Source organism: Pipistrellus hanaki (genome assembly GCF_964339955.1).
Source record: "Pipistrellus hanaki genome assembly, chromosome: 6".
In the NCBI taxonomy this organism is placed as follows: Eukaryota; Metazoa; Chordata; class Mammalia; order Chiroptera; family Vespertilionidae; genus Pipistrellus; species Pipistrellus hanaki.
The window spans coordinates 68,755,492-68,781,943 of NC_140508.1; the positions used below are offsets into that span (position 1 = coordinate 68,755,492).

The following is a 26,452-nucleotide window of genomic DNA, read 5'->3' on the forward strand; positions in this document are numbered from 1 at the left end:
TATATTCTGTTTGGCAGTCAGCATTCCCATAGTTCATGACCCGGTGCTATATTTCAATGGATTCAGTGCTCCCTGGTAGACTGCTTAACACGGTTTTTCATGTGTGAAGGCTGCTCGGATTCTCATCATAGAAGGTGTGATTTTGACCTCAGATCCACATGTATCCCCTTAGACTTCGCTCTTCCAAAGCCTGTGTGTCTCCTCTGAGCTCTTATAAAACCTTTGTCTCGGTTCCTTTGAGGCAATGAAGCGCTCTTGTCCTGAACTCTTTCTTTATTTTCCTCTTGTCCCAATCGCTCTGGTCTGCCCTGACGTGTGCTCCTGCCCTGGTGTGTCTCAGGGGTTGTGTTTTGTGTGTAAATCCTGTGTGGGGTCCCTTCTGGGAGTCTGAGTGTTTCCTCTAGCGTTCTACCCCCTGATCCACGGGAGCACCGACGCCTCAGATTGGTGCTCTTTCAAGCCCCATTGGTCAACATAACAGACTTGCCCTGGCCACGTTTGGACACAGGCCCATGGTTTTTATCTTGGAATCAACCTGGTGCTTCTATAGCAGGCACTCTCACTGTGGCTTCTCTTCCTCCTTCTAAGGCCCTCAAATACTTAACACTCTCTAGTGTCAGTAATTAGACACTAAAATGACTGCATCTTTCCTTCCTCTGGATACTGTTAGGAGACGAGATGCCAGCTTTAAGAAGCTAGGGCAATCAGATATAATTGGATTGTCCTTAAGCCAGTTAGGAGTAAGCGCATGAGGAGAAGTAAAAAGGAATTAAGCATTCTGTGTGGCAGCAAATTTAGCAAGCCTTTCATCTGTTCTGTTTTTGTTCCAAAATGATGAAACATGCTTTTGCTTAAATTGACATCTTTGAACCAGGTCTTTTGGTGTTGCCATAAAAGACCATGTAGCTCTCTGGATCCTTTTTCCCCTATGATAATCTTAATGATTTTGAACCAAACTAAACAGTAACTAGCAGTGTAATCCATGCTTCTCACATGGCTCATAACCTGTATTTCAAAAGTGTTTCAGTTTTCTCATTTCTTCATTGCGCCCTCCCAGTCAGAATTATTGTTGGTAAGATGGAGAATATTGAGAATCTGTACCCCATAAAAAAACAAATAAGCAAATTCCTTCCCTATGTTTCCAACATTTCTGTCTCTAGGTTTTACCTTTGCCTCTGATAAAGGTAAGAAGCTTCTTCCCTGTTCTCTTCCTCTTGCCTTTTTGTTTTAATTGTCAAGTACTTCAAATGTATAGAAAAATACCGAAGCTAATGAAGCAGACATGTATACATCCACACCGTGACTCAACAAGTATTAGGCGTTCGTGAGATTTGCTTTAGATTTTAAAAAGATAGATACAACTTGTACTTTTTGTGTTTCTAAGTGAGTTGGCCAAGAAATTTTCTCTCATTCTGCCCTTATCCTTACTTTGGAATAAAGGTTATGTGAATTACATAAAATGAATTAAAGCAGCACTTTCTTGGCTTACCTAGTTACTGGGATATGCATAATATGAAGTCATGGGAACATTTCTTAGTGTCCTGGTCAAATTTATCTTTAGAGCTATTTCTGATAAGTGCTTTGTGTGCATGTGGGCTTGGGGGTTACCTATTTATCCATTTTTTAAAAGATTTTATAAATGTATTCAGGTTTTCTATTTTTAAGTTAAATTTGAAAGTTTATAAACATGTAACCGTTGGTCTTCAAAGATATTGGCTAAAGTCGTAGTATTATTTGTATTTTTTAACTCTATATAACTCCTTTGGCCTTGTAAACCTATAGTATATCTCAAACTATGTGCCTACCTGTCATTCCTATCCATGTTCATTGATGCTATCTCTTTCTAGAGGTATTATGCTTATTTTATTAGTCTAATCAAAGAAAAATTATTTTGTCCTTTTTTATTTCATGAATGCTTACCTTAATTTTTACATTTTTCATATATTTTTTTTCTCTCTCAAGTTTTTATTCTTGGGTTCAAGCATTAGCTTCTTGATTTGTACCTTTAATATGTGAATTTTCAATATTTTCCCCACTCTCTAATATATACACTTTGCCTTTAAAACCAATTGAGCTTCAATTTACAAATTTTAACATTATCATTCAGAATCAAAATATTTTGTCAATTTTGTTGCAAATTTTTTTCCTTTAACTTTTTAAATATTTAGAATTGTGCTTTTGAATGTGCAAACATATAATGAATATGTGAGGACTGAACAGTTGCTGTGTTCATGTTACTGATACCTATTTATATTTCTTTAAAAAAGAAAGATGAGGTTTTTTATTATTCTCCAATATTTGTTGAGACTCAATGGTCAGTTTTTTTTGTTTTGTTTTATTTGTGTAAGTTTTCTTACTGCCCCTTGAGTGCTGCCAAAAACATTGCTTTCTCTGAAGGGCTCAGTGCAGTGCCATAGGTTAAATTCATCAGTAGAAGATGGATTATTGAGTTGCTGATATTCTTCGTATTCTTAAGACAAGTTTTTTGTCTGATATTGGAACTTCCAATCAAATATCTTAAGACTTCCCACTAGCATTGTGTCATTCCAATTTCTCTTTTCAATTATCTCAATTTTTAGATTTGGAATGCTATCCTATTTAAATAGATGCAGGCTTAAGGGCAATATATTTACCAGTGAATTATTTCTTTTACACTTAAGAAATTATCTTTTTTATGTCCAATAAGGTGTTTGTTTTACCTTTGACGGTCTTGTCTGATGTTAATATGGTAGCATTGCTTTTTATTATTGTTGTTTTAAATCTCTACCTAGTATTTCTTAGTTTATCTCTCATTTTTACCCATTCCATGTGATTTTTAGTTTAAATATATCTCTTGGAAGCATCATATAACTGGATTGTAATTTTTAAAAAATATTTTAAATTATATTTTTATTGATTTTTTTACAGAGAGGAAGAGATAGGGATAGAGAGTTAGAAACATCGATGAGAGAGAATCATTGATCAGCTGCCTCTTGCACACCCCGTACTGGGGATGTGCCCGCAACCAAGGTACATGCCCTTGACCGGAATCGAACCTGGGACCTTTCAGTCCACATTAGCAAACTGCAGCTAATGAGCCACATGCGGCTCTTTGGCCCCTTGAGTGTGGCTCTTCCACAAAATACCACGGCCTGGGCGAGTCGATATTTTGAAGAAGTGGCATTAGAAGAAGTTTAAGTTTAAAAAATTTGGCTCTCAAAAGTAATTTCATTCGTTGTACTGTTGATATTTGGCTCTGTTGTCTAATGCGTTTGCTGACCACTGTGTTAGTTTTTTAGTTGACACATGGCTTTTGCTACTCGCTCATTCTTTCTTCGATTTAATTTCTTTATTTGTTAAGAATATTTACTGGTTATTTTAGCAAAATTCACTAAGGGTTAGTTTCCATTTTGGATACTGAAAATGTTCTTGTGTCATTGCCATTTGGAGAGACTGTTTTCAATGAAATTCTAGATTGACACTTATTTTCTCTCAGCCCTTTGAAGATTTGTCACTGCCATCTGTTATCTGTTGAAGATAAGCTTTCTCTCTTATTGTCATCCCTTTGGAGGTAATCTATTTTTGTTCAAAACTGTTCAAGACATTCTTTTTTATGTTTTGTGATTTCAACATATCACATGGATATTTGTCCTTCAGAATTAGAGTCTTACTTTATCTGAGGACTTGTCATTTTTTTTTTTTTCAATTCTAAAGCCATTAGCTCTTCAACCATTCCTTCTCTGACAGCTGCTGTGTGTTTTTACTCAGAAACTCCTACACATAAGCACTCAGACTGCTTATTCCATTCCCTGTATTTCATTCTCTATCATGTTTTTTTTTTCTCTCTCATCATCTTATATGCTGTAATCTAGATATTTTCACCAATTCTTTAATTTATTTAATAACTAGATTCCCGGTGCACTGATTCCTGCCCATCGAAAGGAAATTAATTAGAAGAAATATTTTAATATCACTGTTCACCCTTTCTCTATAATAGAAGTGTCAACCAAATTCATGATCGACCATGACAGATTGAAACACATGCGTGCGATTGGTGCCAAAGGAGCTTTATATATACAGATAAACTTGCTTAATTAGGCCTGCTTTCTGATGTAGCTAAACTTTTTCCAGCCCAGTGAAGCACCCCAAGTTCTTTTTCAGGTAATTGTTAGCAACACAGCAGTAAATATCAACATGAAGCAGATTATTATTGTAGATCACGCAGGGAGAATAAAGGGTGAAATGTTTAACTTCATCAGTGTTTGACTATTCTGTGCAATGAGAAAACCTGAAGTCATTTTCAAGGTCTTCTTTTCAGTCGGGTCAAGTTTCTAAGCTTTCTAAATCTTCATTTTCTGGCTAATGAAAAGAAACTAGGATTCTACCGAATCTCTTATCTCCAGGACTTCTGTGAGGAGCAAATGAGATGAGGCACGTGAAAACACTTCACAGACATTTGTTTAAAGTGTAAAGTATTAGCACCTGGCGACAAAGTTGTGATCCTGGACTGAAGAAACTGCCAGGAGGCTAGTCACTAGGGGGAGGAAGCTAGGTATTGCTACATCATGTCGTTAACCGGCGCCCACAGGGACCATTTCTGGGCTGGGCTGGGCTGTTGGCCGCATTTTACCCCATGTGTTGTTGGCAGCATTAGCTTCGATTTGGTGGAGTGTCACTCTGGGGTGGTGTTGGGGCCTTTGTCCCACTTGGGGGAAGCCAAGTGTTGCCTGTGAGTGCCAGCTCCTCGGTGCTGTTTATTTTTAAATGGCCAGTGCACATCATGGCAGCTCCTATGTTGAGCGTCTGCCCCCTGGTGGTCAATGAGCATCATAGCTACCAGCTGGATGGATACTTAGGCTTTTATATATATAGATATAGATTCTGTCTTCTACTGTGTTCATTGAATAGTTTTTTAAATTTTTAAAGAACTAATTTTGTTAGACATTTATATAGTCATATTTCAAATGTGTCTATGTTTTATTTTTTTTTTATCATAATGTCCTATTTTACATAATGGGTTTTATTCCTTCTTTTGTCTCTAGTTATTTAAAACAAAGGCCAGCAATTTTTCTATCAGAGGACAGAGAGACAGTGCAGTAGGCTTTGCAGGTCCTGTGATTTCTGTCACAACTATTCAACTCTCAATTGTATTGCATAGGTAGACCTAGTGAATATAAACAGTTGGACTGGATATAGCTCATAAGCTGTAATTTACCAACAAATGATTGAAAATACACTCCATTAATATCACATTAAAGTGGTTTTCTTAACACAAGTAGCTAAGGGTGGACATTCTTCTGTTTGATGCATTCTTCTGTTTGATGCATTCTTCTGTTTGATGCCAATGTGCCTTGTGTCATAGAACTATCCTTCAAAGCATACTGCCGTTGCAGACCATGCAGCTAGTATATTTATAAAGGTTGCTTTTTACATTATTGCTTTCAAATTACCTTGAATAAGAGTCTTCTGAAATAATCCAGTGCTTGGTGCTCTACCTGACACATGGGGACCACAGAATTACTAGTGCTACCAGTGTCTCTATTAAATTCCCAGCACTATTATTAGTTGTTCTGTGAATTACAGAATCTACAAATATTGTACTTGCTACCACTTCTTCTTCCCATTTTTTTTTTTAAATTCTGGTGAATTGGAAGATGATAAAGTACTTCTTTATCTAGAATTGGGTTCCTTTGAGACAAAAATATGGACACATTGAGTGAAGTATGCATGATGAAATTTAAAAGCAACTGAGGCAAATAGGAACACAAAGCTTTGAGATTTCCTTCTGAAATACCATTCTTAAAAGGGGTAGAATTAAATATGTGCTCAATATATGCATATATTTGTGTGTACACGTGCATGGTGTTTCCAGTCCGTAGTAAATTCATGCCTCTTGCTCTTTATCACAGGACACTTGAAATGGACCAAAGCTGAGGACATTGACATAGAAACCCCAGGATCTATTCTTGTCAACACTAACTTGAGGGCATTAATCAATAAACATACGTTTGCTTCCTTACCTCAGCATTTTCAACAATACCTCCTGCTTTTGCTCCCAGAAGTGGATAGGCAGGTAAGTGGAAGTTTAGACATTTGATACTAGTCATTAGTTGTGTTTATAAAGTGGCAAGTCTATTCTCAGAGGTGACTGAGAAGTGGACGGACTGTTTTGTAATATTACAGTCTATTTATGCATTTTACATGCTATTGCTAGCATTGGTGTATTTGTTTCATCTGCCAAAACAAAACCATTTTTTATTATCAGGAGTGAGCCAATTCCAATTGTAAGATACAGCACATTGCAATAGAGTGAGAACAGAAGACCTACCCGCCATGGGAAGGGGAAACAAAGAAATCAAACATTCCATCATCAAATATATCTTTGAAGTAGCTGCTGCCTTGCCCGGCGGGAATAGTGAAGTGTAGCAATAAAAAGCCAGGGCTTCTAACAAATTATGTAAATGTTTTCATTCTCAACCCTTTCCAAAAAGCATTTAAAATTTATGTTTGCCGTTGCCTTCTGAGAGTCTATCATCATGAATACGATTGCCTATAAATAATCACCTTTTATCTTTCTTTTAGTACAACTGGAAATGCTTTAAGTGTATTTTAGTATTTTTAAAAGTCCTCTAAAATAAGGCAATACAAAGATAGACCCACAATAGCAGGCATCAGTCATCTTCTAAAGCTGTTTCCTTAGAAAAGGCAAACAAATCCATCACATAAACTTTTATTAAATATCACAAAAATTATTAAATGATAAATAGGAAACATTTCCTTGTGGCTCTTATTTCAATAAATTTTGACACTGTATATTGTTTCCAGTTGATGGATATAGTGTGTGCATATTTATGAATTTATATCTCAAAATGAATTCGTATCTCAAAATGATAGGTACATGCATAGATTGAAATGGGCAAGATTGATTCTGTATTTTTACATTACTATGAGTAATTTTTTTTACCTTTTTATTTGATTCTGTTTCTGCTAACTTATCTCCTTTCATACATACTTAAAATTTGTTGAGCCACCTAGGTTTCTTATAGATCTCTTTTTGGTAGAGATTATTGTTCATATCTGGAAAAATATTACTTTCATTTTTGGAAGATTTGTGTTTGGAAGTTTGCCTTCATTCTATAAAAATTGTTTAATATTTATGAAATCAATGATTACATACACTCGAGTTGGATGCATCAGCTATATTTCTAAATAATCAAAACATGATCGAGAAACAGATAAGTTTTAGGGGAAGGCAGAAAGTATATTGAGCTTTCATATGCAGAAGGGAAGAATTGGAGACAAATTTAAGATTAGGCCGAGAAATATAGGCAGAATTTGAAAATAAATGATGGAAGGTGAAAGGTTCAGATACATAATCAAGAGCTAATTTTGTGGGAGTCTGGATTTTAGGTAGAACTGTACAAATGAATCTGGGGAGACAAAGCAGAAGTTGATTTCAGAAGATTCTTGCGTATGAAGGCTAAAAGGTCTTGGCAAGCGTTCTCCCTGTGTTTGCAGTGCAAAGCCTTGAGGGCTTTTGAGCCGAGCTAAAATGTACAATATTGTTGCCCTTTAAGAAACTTACTGTGGCAGTGATGAAAAGGAATGCTAGAGATGGGAAGCATGAGGGTGGGAAAAGTGGTTAGAAAGCAATTTTAGATGTTTCAAAAAGGCAAAATGAGGGCTTGAATTTGGAAAATAACATTGAAATCGAGGAGGAGGATAATGTCATCATTATCTTCATCATCCTCCAGTGGTAGCAATTTTACATTTTGTCAAGTAGCAGTTGCAGTAAGCTATAGGGAGAAGCTACTGATGACTCTTAGATTGCAAGCTTGTGTGATTGAGAATTGAGTGCAGGAATTAAGAAAAAAATATTACTTTTTTTGTGGTGGTGAGGACTGATTTTTTAGTTACACACTGTTTCCTCCATTTCAACATCTGTGTCGTTTATCTTGTTGGCAATTCTGTCTCCAGCTCCGAGAATAAGATTTGGCATATAAAGGATAGTCAAGACATCTTTTTAGAGTAGAGAAATGACAAGTTGTCCTCGGTTTAGACAAATAGCTCAGTAAGCCAGGAGGCCAGCCTAGGCAGTATCCGTTACTCAGCTTTTTCATTGTGAGAAATACAGATGAGCAAGGCACCAATACCTGTCCACAAATAGCAGTTAGTTCATCAGGAAATTACTTACTCAAGAAATACTTACTGAGCATGTAGTATGTGCTTCTTATACTTTGTGAAATACAGAGGAAATAAGAATGAATCTTCTAGAGCAGTGGTCGGCAAACTCATTAGTCAACGGAGCCAAATATCAACAGTACAACAATTGAAATTTCTTTTGAGAGCCAAATTTTTTAAACTTAGACTTCTTCTAACGCCACGTCTTCAAAATAGACTCACCCAGGCCGTGGTGTTTTTGTGGAAGAGCCACACTCAAGGGGCCAAAGATCCGCATGTGGCTCTCTAGCCTCAGTTTGCCGACCACGGTTCTAGAGAAATAACAGAAAAGAAAGATAACCTCATGTTAAAATGCTATACAATACACCCTTTGTTCATTACTAGGAATTAGGTGTTAAAAACTGGGTGGATGGACACCAAATTTAGCATAAGACTGGGGAAAGTAATATAAATGCCAAAATGGAAGAATAAAGAGCATCCTCTGAGTGTCCAGAGGATAAAGAACTTCAGTCTGAAAGTGGTACTGAAGACGATTTCATGGTGGAAAGGATAATGGGACCTTGAATTTTCCATCAGTGTTTCATAAGCAGAATCAAGGGACAGTGACTCTTTCAGAGGAAGAGCGTGCCACTTAGAAAGACACGCTGCTGTGAGTACCAGGAGACTCAGCAGCTCATTGTGACCGGATGCAGGGGAAAGAGGTAGGATGCTGTGCTGAAGGGCCATGTAATTGACCATCTTGATGACCTGGTTGCAGACTATGCTCTTTGACCTCTTTCTGAAAGGAATGGATACCATCAGAGATTTTGCAGAGAAATGGCATGCATGGAATAATTTATACAAATAGTTTAGTGCCTGGGCAGAAAGGAGGGGAAGAAAATCCTAAAGGATGAGTAAAATACAGTCTTTATTTTCTCTTAAGAGCCAGTCATCCTGTGAATGATGGATGGGACAGGCAGAAAGTTAAGACCCAGGGCTGCTAGTTAAGAGACCATTATAGTAGTAGAAAGCAGAGATAAGGGTCTGACCTTGGGCTTTTGGCCTTGGAAGTGAAAAGAAAGAACTGAATTCCAGGCATATTTTCAACCCTGATGAGTAGGAAGAAATGGGAGATTGCTTAGGGGGTGGGGCTGTGAAAGGTCTACAAGGCAGTGGAGATTTTTATCTGGGGTGACTTGGGAGGAGGAATGGCTCTGTGATCCTACCAGCCTTTGGTACCAAGGACTTTAGAGCTATTCTGTCTCTGTCTCAAGATGAGCACAGCCCTCTCCCCTGCTACCAAACTGCTGATGTTTCAGTGTAGCTAGCAGATACCCAAACGGGAATGGGCAGCACTACTTTCTGGGACAGAATCCAACCCATAGGAAAGGCAGGGGGATGGGAATCTGATTGCATAGATTTATTTGAGCCAGTCAGAGGCACTCCAATTAGGTGAAATACCTGAGGATTTCACGTGGATGAAAGCTGTCTTCACATATTTTTACAAAATTTGAGATTCCTAGCTTTCTTGTTTTCTCCCTCAGATATTCCCAGGTCTCTACCCGATTTCCCCCCTAGTCCTCCCTGGCCGCCTCTGGGCCACTTGAAGCCGGGTTCATCGCGTTATGGCATCTTCAAAATACAAGCCAGCTTTCCCCTTTCTCCTGTCAGTGCCCGCTGTCTTTAAGCAAGCCTGTCTGGTATTTTGTTTTCCTATATTTGTGCTTTCCTTTCTTTTTAAGAAGGTATTTTTATCTTCGTTTGCATTTTTTATTTCCTCCCAATTTCATAACATCGCCATATTTAATTTTACTCTCCAGGCATTGTGCTGCAAGGAAGAGAAAATTGAATTCCAACCGACTGAAATATAAAGGGGTGGGGGGCTTATTGGTTCAAATAATCAAAAGAGAGAAGTTCGAGGGGCTTCTGGTTGCTGGTCCTGGTTCCAGTGTTTATTAAGGACCCATTTAATTATTTATAGTGAGTTAATTTTAGAATTGACTCTTGTTGTTGGCACTATTCTAAACCTGAATCAAACGATAAAAAGGGTACTTGCCTCTTAGTTTCTATTCATGAAGAGAATACTTCTATTTCAGTATGTCAAAGAGGACCTAGGATTCACACTGAAGGTAGTGCTTAGGCTACATGGTCACTTCTAAAACAATGATGCTATTAGCCAAGGCAATAGACCGTGCACAGCAGTTTAAAACAACCAGGCCCGCTCTTGCACCTTAGAGGTAAAATGGTGCACTGTGGAAGAGGTCAGCTATACTTCATAAACCTGGCTTCCAGGAGGTTCTATTAGAAGGATATGTAATGGGGGTGGGATGGGGCGAAGCTTGCTAGTCAGTTAACAGTGCCTGCTGTAGGGACGGGAATAGGTGTTGAGTTGAGTTTTAACATGTTGGGTTGAAATGATTCTGTGATATGAAATGTCCAGGAATGGTTATATGTTCAGGTTTGGGGACTGACTAAAATTCAGTTAGTGATAAAATCTGCGTAGATACCAGTGTCAGCTGTGGGATTTGAGGAGGCTGAGAGGCATAGTTATCCCAGAAGAATACATGTATTTATGAGAGAATGTAAGAAAGAGTGTGGGAAGGAGCCACGAGATACAAATCCATGAGAAATCGTCAGTGTGGAGGTCACATACAGGCCACAGGGGCAAATGGACCTTCGGAGGTCATTGAGGGATAAGATAATGCCTTTCCTTTGTTCCTCTAGATCAGGGGTCTTCAAACTACGGCCCGCGGGCCACATGCAGCCCCCAGGGGAGTCTGATCCTGCCCGCCAGGTTTTTTGGGCAGTGAGCGCAGCCAAGGTGTTACAGTAGGAATTAGTAGTTCATATAGTCCGGCCCTCAGCTCTCTGAGGGACCGTGATCTGGCCCCCACTTTAAAAAGTTTGAGGACCCCTGCTCTAGATCCATCCTTCAGCCGTCTGCACTCTGCTTGGCTCTGGCGGGCTAGCTCATGCATGGACTACTGCACCAGGAAGACCTATGCCTCCTGGGTTTTGTTTTTGTAATTTTTGAAATAATTATAAACTTTTAGAAAATTTAAAGGTACATAGAGAATAAATGTCCAGCCTGTTGACCCATCCTGTCCCTCCTCCCAATATATTGACTCAAAGGTGGTATTTTCCACAAACAAGGATATTCTTACATATGCACAATCTGAGCAATCATGATCAGAAATTTAACAGTGATCGTTATTACCATGGGATTCTTTGACTCTGTTTAAGTTTAGCCAGTTGTCCCCTAATGTCACTTTTGAGCAACAAGATCCAGTTCAGAATCTGTCATTGCATTCAGTTGTCATGTCTCCTTATCGCTTTCATTCTGGAACACTTCTTCAGTCATGCCTAGACTTTCATGATTTTGACACTTTGGAAGTGTGTGTGATGTTTCCCTGTGATTAGCTTCACATGAAGTATTTTGGGGAGGAGCATGATAAATGATGCTGTGTTCTCCTTGTAGCTATTATGTGGCACACAATTTTGATTTGCCTCAATACTGATGATGTTCACTTGATCATTTGATTAAAGTGTATCTACCACGCTCCTGCAGTGTAAAGTTACGGCTTCCCTGTGGTAACTAAATCATATTTTATAAGGAAGTTCTTTTAAACTGTGTGGATATACTGCTTTTCTTTAGACTCTCCATGTGTCTGTTTATTTATGTCTATACAGTTTCACTGTTTCCTGTTTTCTCAGTAGGTTATTTTCTTGACTGTCCCGCACTTGGTCACTGGGAGCCTGTTCAAGGGGCTCCTATGTCTTCGGACATGGTTCTTTGAGCACTTTATCACTTTGAAGCTCATCAGACAGTTCCAGTCTCCTCTGCATTTTATGTGCCCCAGCCCTAGATTATATAACTTGTCTGAGGGGCCATGTTGCCTTTAGTAGATGATGGTATTTAAAAATCAAGACTTCCCAAAACATGTGCTCTTCACTGTTAGGGGTATTGCTGCTCCCAGATCTAGGACAGAGCAATGAAATATCTGGATTTTTTTTTTTTTTTCTAAGACAGAGCTAGGACATCTGGATAGAATATCTATATACACCAAGTGGGCAGATTATTATGATCTCCAAATGCATAATAATCTGGCTACTCAGTGTGTGTGTGTGTGTGTGTGTGTGTATTAGAGGCCCGGTGCATGAATTTGTGCATGGGTTTTGTGCATGGGTGGGATCTGGTCAGCCTGGCCAGGGGGAGGAGACTTGAGTGGTTGGTCCGGCTGCCTGATGGTCGAACTCCTGGTCAAGGGGACAATTTTCATATTAGCATTTTATTATATAGGATATACACTGAATGGCCAGATTATTATGTGTTCACCAATCATATTAATCTGGCCACTCAGTGTATATAAAAGCCTAAGTGACCAAACGGCCATCCGACAGTTCGACCAGTAGCTATGATGCACACTGACCACCAGGGGCAGACTCTCAATGCACGGGCATGGAAACATGGAACAGACTGATGAATCTCAGAGGGAAGGAGGGAGCGGGGAGGACAGGAAGGGATTATATGCATACTAGAGGCCTGGTGCATGGATTTGTTGGCCTGGCCTACGGGGATCAAACTGACACTGGCCAGGTGCACGAATCAAGATGGGCCAGACATGCCCTGGAGCCCTCCCGCGGTCCCTCCAAGCCCCCATAGGCCCCAATAGGGACTGGGCGAGACAGGCCAGCCCCTTTGGGGGTCAGGCTGGAACTGGCAGGCCAACATCCCCTGAGGAGTCCCGGATTGCAAGAGGGCACAACTCTTGCAATTATGACATGCTGGAATTGGCTTCCTGCACAGTAAACTGCATATGCACAGACTTCTTTGGAAAGGTCAAGGAATAATTAGGGGCGGTGGGGGGGGGGGAGGGAGATGGGGGGGGCGCACCTTCAAAACTCCCCTAAGTCGGAATTCCAACAAACAGGACAGGCGGCCTTCCACACACTTCCCTTTTCTCAGAATGTCCTCCTTACAACTTTCCAACCAAGTCTCCTGTGCTCTCCCCAACACACTATCTGCCTTCCTGTCCCTCAATCCTAATTCTCTCCGAGCCTCCATGCTTGCTATCAGCTCTTCCAGTATCTTTTCCGGTATCCTCTGACAAGGCCAGCTCATTCTCAGCCCCTAAATTAGTCTCCATGACATCTCCTCCCAAGGTCTCTCCTCACCTCCCCTCCCATGGAGCATTCCATCTTCAGTTGTTTTCTGACTTATTTTTCTGTGTATGCCCTTCCCTGTGCTTTCCTCATGAGACTAGAAGCCCCTGGACAGTAACTCTGTCTCTTCTGTTCACGGTGCCTGGCATGTAGTAGGTGCTCAGTAAATTCTTTCAGAATGAATGAATGAATGGGTACAGGCTGGGAAATCACATATTAGGCTAGTTTAGTATGTCCTGTATACGTAAGAACTTCAACCAAAGCCATTATAGAATGAGAAGGGAAGGCCTACTGAGGCATTGCATTAGTTCACTGGGGGTGCTGTAACAAAATGCAGAGTGGGTGGCCCCAAACCAGACATTTATTTTCTCACCTTTCTGGAGGCTGCAAGTCCCCAATCAAGGTGCTGGCAGCTGGACTCTCCTGAGGTCTCTCTCTCTCGTCATCGGGTCCTCACGAGGCTTTTTCCTTGTGCAACCCTATCCCAGAAGCCCCTTCCTCTTTCATAGACACCAGTCACATTGGATTCGGGCCTCACCTGTGAGACCTCGTTATTCTGAATCACCTCTTTAAAGGCCCTGTCTCCAAACATGTCCAGGGTGATGGTTTAAACATGCCATTTTGGGAGAACAAGTTCAGTCCAGTGCAGACATTTCAGAAATAAAATCAAGACGTGGTGCCTGCATCTGGAGAAGCAGGGACTGAGTACGTATTTTTAGGCAGTGTTTATTGTGCATTGAGGACAGCAAAAGATGGGTGCTTTTTAAAGCGAGGGTAGACTGATGCATGCTTTTGTCCTCAAAGTTGAGGCAATTGCTGGGAGAAATTAAAGAGAGAGGATCTAATCTCTCGACCAAAGTTTTAGACTAGACGGGAAGGAATGAGGATTGGAGAAGAAGCTGGTTCAAATGAGAAAAGGGCTGATTCACGTGGTCAGAGAGAAGAGAAGCAGCAAGGGATGCGTGAAGAAATAACTAACCGTGTGGAGTGCGGTGGGAAGTGAGGGGGCTTCGGCAGGGGAGGGGTGAGTGTGTGATCAGACATTAGAAATCTGAGGTTCAGGGGGTGAAAGGCCTTGGAAAACAGTTCCATGGATGGTCCTGTGATTCATCCTGGGAAAAATTGTTTCCGAACAGCATTGAGATCTCAGTTGAGGTCAGGGGCAGTGGGCACAGTTGGCCTGCTGCTGTGTTTTTCACCGCAGCAATGCTAAATGTTCGTGCATTCGGCTTGGTAATAGCTCTGCCAGAAGTTGGGTCTTGCAGGGTTGAAGGTTACAGAGGCTCATGGGGAAGGAGCTGAGAGAATGCAGAGGACTTGTGAAAAGCTTGAAGACATGGTTGATTTGGGGGTGAAGGTTGGATAAGGAGGAGAGGCAGATGTGTGTTTAAAGGAAGAAGTGCATGTAGTAGTTGAATAGTACTCTAGAGTCTCAAGATATGGTCAGCTCAGGTCGACATGTGGATCAGAAGCCCTCTCCTTGGCTGCAGCCCTTAGGTTCAGAATCAAAACCAAAGACACAGGGCAGGTAGAGTTGTAGCTAGCTCTTCATTCAGCCCCATGCAGGAATGCTGGTTTAATAAACTCAATGCTTGGGTTTGTAGCCACACAGGCCTTTGTGCTCTGCTCTCTACAAGATCTGCTTGGAGTATTTATAGAATCCCCTGGATTATATGGAGCAGACCCTGCCTGCTCAAACTAAGGATGTGTACTTTATCCACTGTGTCTACACAGAACAATCGTGTGACCTTTTAAAAATCTATGACAGCTGGTGGAATACATTTCAAGTAAAGTGGAGTCATATTTAGGTTTTTATTACACTTTCAAATGGAGCATTACTGATGAATAGGTTGTTGTCATTTCTGTCATCGGGATTGTTTCTAAGTGAGGCTCATTTCTGCCTCCATTTGCTTGTATCAGGGCCATCAGGGCTGTTTCTCCAAATATGTACGAGACCATCCCCATTTACTTATTGCTTCTAAGTAAATGATGCCTATTATTATTATTTTTTTTTTGTCCGAATGGCAATTGCAGCATTTCAGTGCATTCTTACTGATCTCCCACTTTTGTTCTGCATTTATATCTGTGTGGCTGTGGTCTGTTAAGGGACCAGTATGGACTGTGTTAGGGGCTTTAAAACCCTATCTCCCTCTGTGCTCTTCAGGTTTCTGCACTCACTGGCAATAATGCACATAATTTGAACGGTGAATGTCATTAAGCTGAAATGGAACATTTATTCAGTCCCCTTTGCAGAGAATTTGGGACTAGGAAAATGAATGTGTGTGTCAGACATTTCACAGCACACGGCGGGGTGTGTGTGATTTATTGATATCTGTTGGCATCAGTGTGTATATTTAAAGAAGTCACGCAGCCTTTATAAATGCAAATGGGAAATGACTTTCCGTCTTTTTCCTCGATGGGAATAGCTCAGATATTTGCAATAACTCAGACTCCTCTTAGAAATTGCTCTATGTACCGTATATATTGATTTAAAAATTATACAGTTATTTTATTCTACAAATAGCGTATATAATGAAATGTCAATTTGCCTAACAGATTATAAAAATTCAGAGGTGTTAAGGATATGAAAAAAAAATACTAGGATCGTAAGCCTTTAGGTGAAAGTAAGTATGTGTTTGAGATGTAATTATTTTAATGGCACTGACACTTGGGCTTTTCCCTGCATCTGAAAGCATAGCTGAAAGTACTTAGGAAAGCCCACATTCCCTCCAGCCCAAGCCGCTTCCTGGGATCGATGGCGATGGGCAGTCATTCGGGGCCAGAGATGTCCTTTTAGACCCCGCCTGGAGGTCTCCATTCTTGGCATTTGGGCTTTATGCTTATGAAGGGAAGTGACTTCATTTGAATAGTATTCATTTCTTAACTAACTGGAGAGTGAACCTCAAATCCCATTTGTCGGTATCTACTTCAATAAATGTCAAATGATGAATCAACTAGATTGGATTACAGATGAACAAGTCATTGCGTGTAATAGGCAATCAGAGGAACAGAGCTCATTCCAGCCCTGTACAAGGAGGAGCACGTGCTCACTTAAGCTGGGGGAGCACCCCGCTGTGCACTGCACCACTTCTTTCTCTTTTATATCGGGCTCCTAGGAGGGAGTATTTGACCAACTGCCACCCCTCCCATATCAGATTGTTCATATGTAATAATATTGGCATTTCATATTTACACTAGAGGCCTGGTGCACAACCTTTGTGCATGGGGGTGTGGGTGGGAGAGACTCCCTCAGCCCGACCTGCACCCTCTCTCAGTCCAAGAGCCCTGGGGGGGGATGTCCAACTGATGGCTTAGGGCTGCTGCTGCGGAGGCAGGAGAGGCTCCTATGCCAGCTGTGAGCCCTGCATTAAGCGTCTGCCCCCTGGTGGTCAGTACACATTACAGCAACCGCTGGATCTGCTGTTTGGTTGATTTGCATATTAGCCTTTTATTATATAGGATAATTACCTTCGTTGTCTTATATAATGTAACTTAATATATGTAAATGTAGCACTCAACTGTCAGTTTATGTGAGCATGGAGAATAAGGAACTTTAACCTTATTTTATCAGATAAATGACAAATGACTAGAATAGGAGGAAGGGAGTCATGCATGGGGCAGATTAAATGTAAGTGAGTGTCACTGAAATAAAGGACATTCTTGAACCACGTCCAGCAAAGGCCAGTGATGAACCTGAGGAAGGGTGGTCAAGAGTTAAAGAAAAAAGACAAGAGAATACAGTTGGGGCCAGGTGAATCACTGGGCCTGGGTGAGGAAACAGTGATACAGCCTGTAAACTGAAGCTTTATTTATAGTCAGATCACACAAAGCAAAGCAAGGGCAAGATGCTTACAATGTTCTTATGAATTTCAAATCTTCTTTCCTGTTGTTGCCATTCTCTGAACTCTATCAAGTTTCGTTTAGGCAGCACTTGCTGCAATCCCCGCAGCCCACCTCCCTTAGCTACCTAGGACTTCGGGATTGGACTATAAGGTCAAGCTTACAACCATAGCCTTTTGGTTTATATGTGAGTTGGCCACAAGTCAGTCTGAGGCTTGAACCTGTCCAAACGCTGTAGCCGCTCTCTACAGTTCTAAGGCCAAGGTCACCAGCGGCCTTTAGGAACAGGTGTCATGCAGTGACTCACCCCTAAGTCAGGCTCAAACATAAGAAAGAAGAAAACGGATTTCCTTATTAAATCACCTTCAGGACTCCTCGTAGGTATGACAGACTCTTCAAAAATAGTTGCCTGAGAAAATCCTTGGGTTCCCTTTGTACCATTTATTAAAGACCATTGTCAAGGAATAAAGAGTCAGCTGTAAGCTTGCCGTGAACGCTGCAGTAATGTCTGAATGTTTGACTAAGGTGGTGCTTAACTATGCATAGTCAATTCCCTTTCTGGTTTCTAAATTCTCGTGAAAATGACACTGGCTTTTTCTCATTACTCTGTTTCTTTATTAGTCCTGGAACCCAGGGGAAGAAGCCAATTCCTGTGAGGAATGTCTGCAGGAGAAAATGGGGGAGGTGGGGACCAGATTGAGCTAAGAGATTACTGAAATGAAAGTAGGTGCCTGACTGAAAGGACTGTGGGTTTGCCCCTCCCCCCTCTTGACAAAACCAGCTCGGAGTGGGCGGGGCCAGAGGCTGGGTGAGCCTCCAGGCTCCTGCTGTGGGGGGGGCGGGAGGGGGGGAAAATGCTGTTTAGGATTTAGTCTGTAAGCTGAGGGCACACTGCAGAAAATGCTCCTGTCTTTACTGGCTATCGGGCCGCTGTTTTCTGTGTCCAAAGGCTGGCTGAATGGTTAGCTAAAGGAAGGCCTAACCTCACCTATGGATCCTTAAATATGTGGTGAAGTCGGTCTTTGTTAGAGAATCCATTCCTTCTCCTCACATGTAAACAAACCTTACTTGGGCAGAGAGCATCTATGGAGCAAACAAAATCCCTGATCCCTTAGGTGAGCCTGAAAAACGTACACAAGGCCCAGGAGTTTCCCTAACACAGAGGCAGCCCATGCTGCATTTTTAGGGCAGAGGCATGGCCGTGGTCACAGTCTGCTGGAGGTCTCTCTGTTCCTTTTCCTCATCTCTCTGTTAAACTGTGTGATGTGACGTGGAGTTAGGGTGTAAAGTATTCTTGCTTAAAGGAGAGCACTTTTCATTGTAATTTATCATTATTTAGTGTAGTTTTGTTGGTATTTGCCTGGGCAATGGGGTAGTAGTGTCAGTGGGCACTAGGTTTTCAAAGTACATTTGCCATTCATGAACACTGTAAGCCTACTTCTAAGGGTTTCGTTTCCCGGCTAATCAGTGACCTAAGACTAATGGGCCGTTAGAGTGACCGCATTCCAGGATTTGACAATCTCATTTGGATCACACCCAGCCTTTGGCTCCATCCAAGGCTGCCTGTTGGCTTTATGTTTCAACCACGCCCCGGGGCATAAATGTGTCCGCGGTGGGACTCAGTTTCCCCTTCTCGCTGGTGAAGGAGGTGGCCTGCCGGTCTGCCGGCTGCTCCCAGCTCCCAGCCTCCTCTTGATCGCTCTCCAGCAGAAGCCCCATTCCTCTGAAGAACACCCTTTGGCTTGAATTTTTCTACGCTCTGTTTCAAAAAGTAGTTACTTCAGGGAGGCCATCATAGCTCTCTATTCTCCGGGCTCCCTTTGGGCCTGAGACAGACCTAGAGCCACGACCCAGAGCTGGCGACAGGAGCAGTACTCCGACTTTAGAAGCAGAGCACCGGGTGCAGGTGGCAGCCTTGTCTGGCCTTCTTGTGTTGCCTCTGCCCGGATGGAACCCTCTCCCTGTGAGTGAGCTGGAGCAAGAGCAGCCAGGTCCTAGGACCCTTGGCCTGCCACTCCGGGCCAGAGCCACCACCCTGGGGAGACCGGGAGCTCGCTGGGTAGAGAGAAGGCGCCCGGCCTCCTGGCTGTGTTTGCAGGATTTAGCCTCTGCTCTTCAGGGCTGGAGGGGATGAGAACTGCGCTGGCCCGCCTCTCCCATGAGGCACTGCCTTCCTTAGGGGGGGCTGAGGGAGTGGGAGCCCCTTCTTTTGGGGCACAACCACCTCGGAGGAAATGGGAGTTAGGGGGTGGGGGATGGGGGTGAGGGAGAGGGAAGGGAGTGGATTTGGGCTGAAGTTGCACAAACTCTTGTTGTGGTTACAGAGATTTCGTGGGTTTTTTGAACAACTGTTTTCTCATTGGCTGTATTCCAAAAACTTTAAATGGCGTTTTTTAAAAAAAATAATTTTCACTATTATGGTTGCTTCACTGATTTCCTCACATCACCCTTCTGAAAGTGGAGCTCTGCTACCTTTAGAATTTTAATGAAATTTTATATATGCTAATAAATAATTTATTTATAGTAAATAGTCTGTAAAAATAATTTTTTTTTCTGCTGGCTTACTGGAGCATTTATTAAATAAACCATCTTTTTTCACAAAAGTGACATGTTAGTAATGCATGGATGTTTTGATATGAGCCATATGTTCATAGTAGATCATTTTTTTCAATAAAATTTGGATTAAAATCTTATATATGAGTAAACCACCTCAAGAAAACTGCTTTATAGTCTTCCTATCATCTTAGGTTACATTTTACACTCAGACTTCAAAGAGAAGAGTTGCAGTTTTGCTAAGACTTTTTGTATCACAGAAGGTTGTAAAGAGAGAGTTGTATTAGAATATAGATAATTTGAGAAAACAATACATAGAGTTTGACAGTTTCCATCAGTAATACATTTAGCAATTGTTTGAATACTGTTTCCTCCTCGAAGGATATTTCTTTTGACTGTACATTTAACTTATAGTTACTTTTAGTAATTTTGAGGAGTGTATGCTTGCTTTGGAGAAAGGGATAATTAATTTATATTAGATTTTCAATGGTGACAATAAAATTGCTCTTTGCAACTCATGACTATTGAGCCTTTTTTAAAATACCTTAATTCTTTGATAGCCACTAGCAATAAAATTAATGAGTTGAAGCCTGTATTTGAGCACTTTACAGTCTTGAAGAGTCTGATATACAACCTTTGAAAATAGTGTGAGAAGTTCTAAATCAGAAGCATGTCATTGAAATGGGGGAGTTCAGAGTTGTAGTAGTACGTAGAATATGTTTCATTTATTTTTCTTGCTTAGAGTAAGTTTGCATCAAAACTTTAGAAATTTGTTTTTATTAATTGGTGTTTTAGTGCCAAATTCTGGTTAAGTTTGGTGTTTTGTACATAGAGATATCATTAAATAATTGGTACCCGAAAGAAAAAATTCACTAATGGATAGCTGATGACATGTTTCAAGTGGTTCAATTTCTCTGTTTTCTTTCATCTCCTCTTGGGATTGTGTCCAGAAAGTTACTTTTGTACTTTGTATTTTCATTTAAATTATTCATCTAATGTTTTTATCTGTTCAGAGATTCATTGAAAGGAAAAGAAGGAAGCTAGAAAAAAATCTGTTAAACAGGATTGGATAAGCTCTTATTGATACTCAGATATTATTTGATATTTTTTAATAGCTTAGGTATATTTATTATATTAATATAATCCAAATATTAATCTACATTTGGTTTTTAATAAATAAGGTATTTTTTTGCTTTTGGGGGTATCTTAAAACACACATGTATATATTTCATATTACAAAAGATAAAACAACGTTATTGTGTTTTTAATATCCACTAAATATGTTTCATTGGGGAAAGAAAAACATTGGAATACCATCCCACTGCTTTTATACAGATGCATATCCAAATCCTGAAGATATGCTGCATTTTAGAAAAAAATTTTTTTTTGTTGATTTTAGATAGAGGAAAGGAAAGGGGTAGAGAGAAAGAAATATCAATGAGAGAGAAACATCGATTGACTGCCTCCTGCACCCCCCTCACTCTCCACTGGGGATCGAGCCCTCAACCTTGGCATGTGACCTGACCAGGAATCAAAGCATGACCTACTGGTTCATGGTTCGATGCTCAACCAGCCAGGCCATATGCTGCATTTTAAAAAATTGAACTGAACATAATTCCCTTATACCAAATGCATGTGACAACTTTATTTACATTTAATGATGTGGCCAATTAATTACTGTAAGCTTTTACCTTACACAAAAGGAGCCATGTTCAGCAGCAAGGTCATATTTCCACTCTAGATTTTTAAAAACATATGCCACATGACAGGTACTTGTAGAAAATGTGAAGCCTGTACTGTTTGAGCAAGCTCCCCAGCTTACCTTGGCCATGTCCGAGTTCTTTGCTGGCTGTCACATTCATTTTTCTTCTGGTCTGTAGGTCAGCTATTTCTTACCAGGAGGGAGTAATGGAAGGAAAACAGAATTGTTTCTTGATTTTTATATAAATGTTTTTTGGAGTATAACATGTATACAGATAAATGCCCATCTGATAGTTCTGTAGTTTTATGAATTTCTAAAAAGTGGCACACCCTTGTAACTAGCATATAGGTTGTTTTTGTTTGTTTGTTTTGTTTTAAAGAGGGACCCTATCCTATTGGGAACCCTTTGTGAGCAGCAGTCACTCCAAGGAACCCATTATCCCAACTAGTGCTACCATCAACTAGTGTTACCCGTTTTTGAAGTTCATGTAAATGAAGACATTGCGTACCTTATTTGTTTCATTAAACTTAATATTGTTTCATTAAACTTAATATTTCATTAAACTTAAAACTCAAAAAACTTAATAGTGAGATTCATATATCCTGTTGTATGTGGCAGTGATTAATGTAGTATTCTCATTGCTGTGTAGTAGTTCATTGAGGAATTATAGCATAATTTCTTTATTGTTTCTTTTGGTGGACGTTTAGGTTAATTTTATTTTGGAGCTATTTTGAGTAGTATTGCTCTAAACACTTTTTTTCCTCCATGTTTTTTATTTTTTTATTTTCCTAAGAACAAAATATTTGGGTTGATACCTACAGGTCGAGAGCCGTAGAATTTGCACATATTTAGCTTTTAAAAATAGTATTCAACAGCTTCTAAAAGTGGTTACCCCCATTTCACCAGGAATATATGAATATGTAGGCTATTCCACATTCTTACTAGGACTGGATATTGTCAGTGTTTATAATTTTTTATATTTTGGGTTTAATTTGCATTTCTCTGATGACTAATGCAGTTGAGCAACATTTTATATATTTACTATCAAAACATTTTGGTGACTGCATCTAATATATAGATCAATTTAGGAAAAAAATTGAAATTTTTACCACATTGAATCTTATAATCCATTAATATTGTTTGTTCTTCTATTTATGTCTTCTCTAATTTCTCTCAATGTTTGATAATTTCCTCAGGAAAGGTCTTATACATCTTTTAATAGATTTGTTCCTCATATCTGTTGATTTTTGCTACTATTCTAAATTATTTCTATTTTTTGTTAATGATATAGAAATACATTTTTGCTATATTGATTTTTCTCAGTGAACATGCTGACTCACCTGTTAATTATAAAGTGTATAGTTTCTTTTGGATTCTCTGCATATACAATTATATTGTCTGTAACAATTACAGCTTTGTTTATTCTTTTAAAATGTTGATATCTTTATTACATGATTTCACTGCATAATATCTTCAGTACAGTTTTGAATAGATGTGGTAATAGCTTCCATCTGTATCTTATTTTCAACCTCAGGGATAAAGATTGCATTGTTTCATTTATACACAGGAAGCTTAATGTAGTTTAAAAAAAAATAGAAGCTTTTTATCATATTAAGGGTGTTTTATACATTTTCTAGTTTTCTGAGTTTTAAGTGCAAATGATATTTTCTGCATCTACTAAGATGATTGTTTTCTCCTTTATTATATTAAAGCGGTTAATGATCAGTTTCTTTTTGGATGTTAAAGAAGCTGTATATTTCTGGAATAAACAAAACACACATACATATAAAAGGCAATTTGCTTCTATTTTGCTTAGGATTTTTTAAAAAATATATTTTTTATTGATTTTACACAGAGAGGAATTGAGAGGGACAAAGAGTTAGAAACGTCGATGAGAGAGAAACAGAGCTGCCTCTTGCACACCCCCCACTGGGGAGGTGCCCGCAACCAAGGTACATGCCCTTTACCGGAATCGAACCCGGGACCTTTCAGTCCGCAGGCCGATGCTCTATCCACTGAGCCAAGCCGGTCCCGGCTGCTTAGGATTTTTAAATTTATGATAGAGGGAGTACTTAGCCTATCATATTCCTTTCTGATAACGTTTTGTCAGGTTTTGCTTAGTAAAAGCAACGTTAGCCTCTTAAAGTCACAGAGGAAATATTCTGTTTGGTGGGGAAATCTGTGTAAGATTATTGCTTTTTCAAAATGGGAAGATTCACTTGTAACGTCTTCGAGACCTGGAGATCCCTGTGTGGAGAGCTTTGAATTACAGATCCAGTATCCTTAGTAGATGTAGAACTTCTTTTAATTTCAATCATTTTGATTTTGATTTTTGAGAATTAAAAAAAATATATCATTTCCATTGAAGTACATTGACATAAAATATACTGCACACATTGAAAGTGTGCAAGATGATACATTTTGACATATGGATACATACTCCAAACCAGTCCTACAGTCAAGATAATGAACAGATTCCTCACCCAAAAAAATGCCCCCATTTCCTTCTCATGTCTAAACCATAGTAAGCCTTCCCATCTGTAAGCACTGTCTGCCCCTTCCCCTTCTTTTACTGAGGTCTTTAATTTTTCAGGCATTCCGTAGTTTTTGGTGTTCAGCGGGGTCATTGTGCTGAGTCATCCTCTGTGGGTGGGGAATGGTCGAGGAGGCCTACCCATGCATTGCAGGAGTTCGCCAGCACTTCTGGCCTCTGCCCCAGACGACAGGAAGACCCCACTCCTCCCTCCGAACAATTGAAAACGTTCTCTACATATTGTTAGGTGTGCCTGCGGGACAGAGCTCCCCAAGCTGTGGGGTTGAGATCACTGGTGTGGAGGCTCTCACACATCTTTCACTTGGATTTACTTCAGAGTATGACAGTATCATTCACACTCATGTATGTAGTACCTTTCTAAAATTCATTTTCTATTTGGCGCTGATATTTAATGATAACGTTAGTTTTTCTGGGTTGCGATCCAACAGCTTTGCTAAATTTATTTATTAATGCTTTATTTAATAATTTTGATCAATTTAGGAAAAAAACAGCAACCTTGAGTTGGCGCTTCAAAAACACAATATATGTTATAGAAATGGCCAATAAACATATGAAAAGGTGTTCAGCCTCATTGGACATCAAGTAAACACAAATGCAACCAGAATGAAATCCAACCACACACCCAGGAAGATGGCTAATATTGCAAGGAAACATAAAAATAAAAATAAAAAACGTGTATATATTGTATGTACGCATGTATTTATATGCACAATAACAAATGTTGGTGAGGAAGGGAAGCATCTGGAACTCTTGCTGTGGTGGAAGTGTGCAACCACCTGAAAAATGATCGGACAATATTTAGTAAAGTTGACCCAGCATTTAAATTTCTACATTTATACTCATTGTCATACCAAAAGACATGAGCAGCAATGTTTATAGCCATGCTGTTCATATAACCAGAAGATTCAAAATTTAGAAACTGCTGCAAAGCTGGGTCATAGAATTTGCATATATGAATAGCAGAACAGATAAGTAAACTGTTGTGTAGTATTCCAGTGTTTGAACTTACCACAGTGAGACTGAACAAAGAACCTCCATATACAACAGGGTGGATGACTCTTACAAACACATTGAGCCGATGTGCCCATTACTAAAGTATATCTACTCTGTAATTTTCTCTCTATGAAGGTCAAAGACAAGCAGAACTAATCTGGGGCATTACATTATCCTTGGGAATTAGCACCTGGCACATCTGAGTGGTGTCACTGCTCTGTTTCCTTCTTGATAGGTAGGTAGGTAGGTAGGTAGACAGACAGACAGATAAATGGATAGATACTGATTTTAGAGAGGAAGTGGGGGGGGGGGAGAGATAGAGAAAGAGAAACATCAATGATGATAGAGAACCATTGATAGGCTGCCTCCTGCACGTCCGTACTAGGGATGGAGCCCGAAATCCAAGCATTTGCCCTAAATGGGAATCGAGCAGTGACCTCTTGGTTCATAGGTCAATGCTCAACCACTGAACCACCCTGGCCAGGCAATGTTCCGCTTCTTAATCTGGATGCTGATAACATGAGAGTGTTCAGTTTGTGAAAATTAATCAAGCTCTGTACTTGTAATTTATTCTCTTTCTTTATATGTTCAATAAAAAGTTATAAACATTATATATAAAAAAAACACTACTCTTCCCATAATTTGCCTCTGCAATGGCCAGTCTCTTCTTTCACATCTACAACTAGAATTCTCTTTCTCTTCCTTCTCACCACTGCTTCTGATCACCTCTGCTCCCACAACTACCCTGAGACCACGTGTCCTGGCTTAAAAACGGAATTGTGGACAAAGTGTTATTTTATTTTTCCTGCAACTTGTACCTTTTCTCATTGGTCACTCATTAAAAATTATATTAGCATTAGTTTCGGTTTCAAAAATTGCATTCATTGCCCTGACCGGTTTGGCTCGGTGGATAGAGCGTTGGCCTGCAACTGAAGGGTACCAGGTTCGATTCAGTCAAGGGCATGTACCTTGGTTGTGGGCTCATCCCCAGTAGGAGGTGTGCAGGACGCAGCTGGTCGATGCTTCTCTCTCATCAATGTTTCTAACCCTATCCCTCTCCCTTCCTCTCTGTAAAATATCAATAAAAAATATATATTTTTAAAATTGCATCCATAATTGGAAAAAAAGTGTTGTCTAGACAGTTATTTTTTAGTTAAAAACTTACTTTTTTTTAGTTTTCTCTTTCACTTGATTGTGGTTAGAGGAAGGGATGCTGGGATATATGGGAATATATGTTCATACACCCCGTTAGTCTAACTGTTAAAGACATGTTTCTGTATTCTTTTTAATAGTATTGATTCGAACCAATATTTTCTTGAATCTTTGTCCTTGATTTGATTATCTAATTTTGAATTACCTAATTATTTATTAATTACCAATTAATCAATTGGTGAATATTTTTAAAATTTATTTTCTCTTTTGTTTCTTTCAAACATGAAAAGTGTGTGCATTGAATGATTGCCTTTAACCATCTGATGAGACATATGGATTTGCAGTTTACCTGACCT

At 39.8% G+C, this 26,452-nt stretch overlaps 1 protein-coding gene across 2 annotated transcripts in view; it reads left to right on the forward strand.

The window, feature by feature from the left end:
* The window catches only part of ASXL3 (ASXL transcriptional regulator 3), a 172,488-nt gene that overhangs the window by 112,325 nt on the left and 33,711 nt on the right, over nt 1-26,452 (forward strand). For both annotated transcript variants that reach the window (XM_084888700.1, XM_084888701.1), the window contains one exon: nt 5,889-6,052. In XM_084888700.1, coding sequence (XP_084744826.1) covers nt 5,889-6,052 — 164 coding nt within the window. The remainder of the gene's footprint in view (nt 1-5,888; nt 6,053-26,452) is intronic.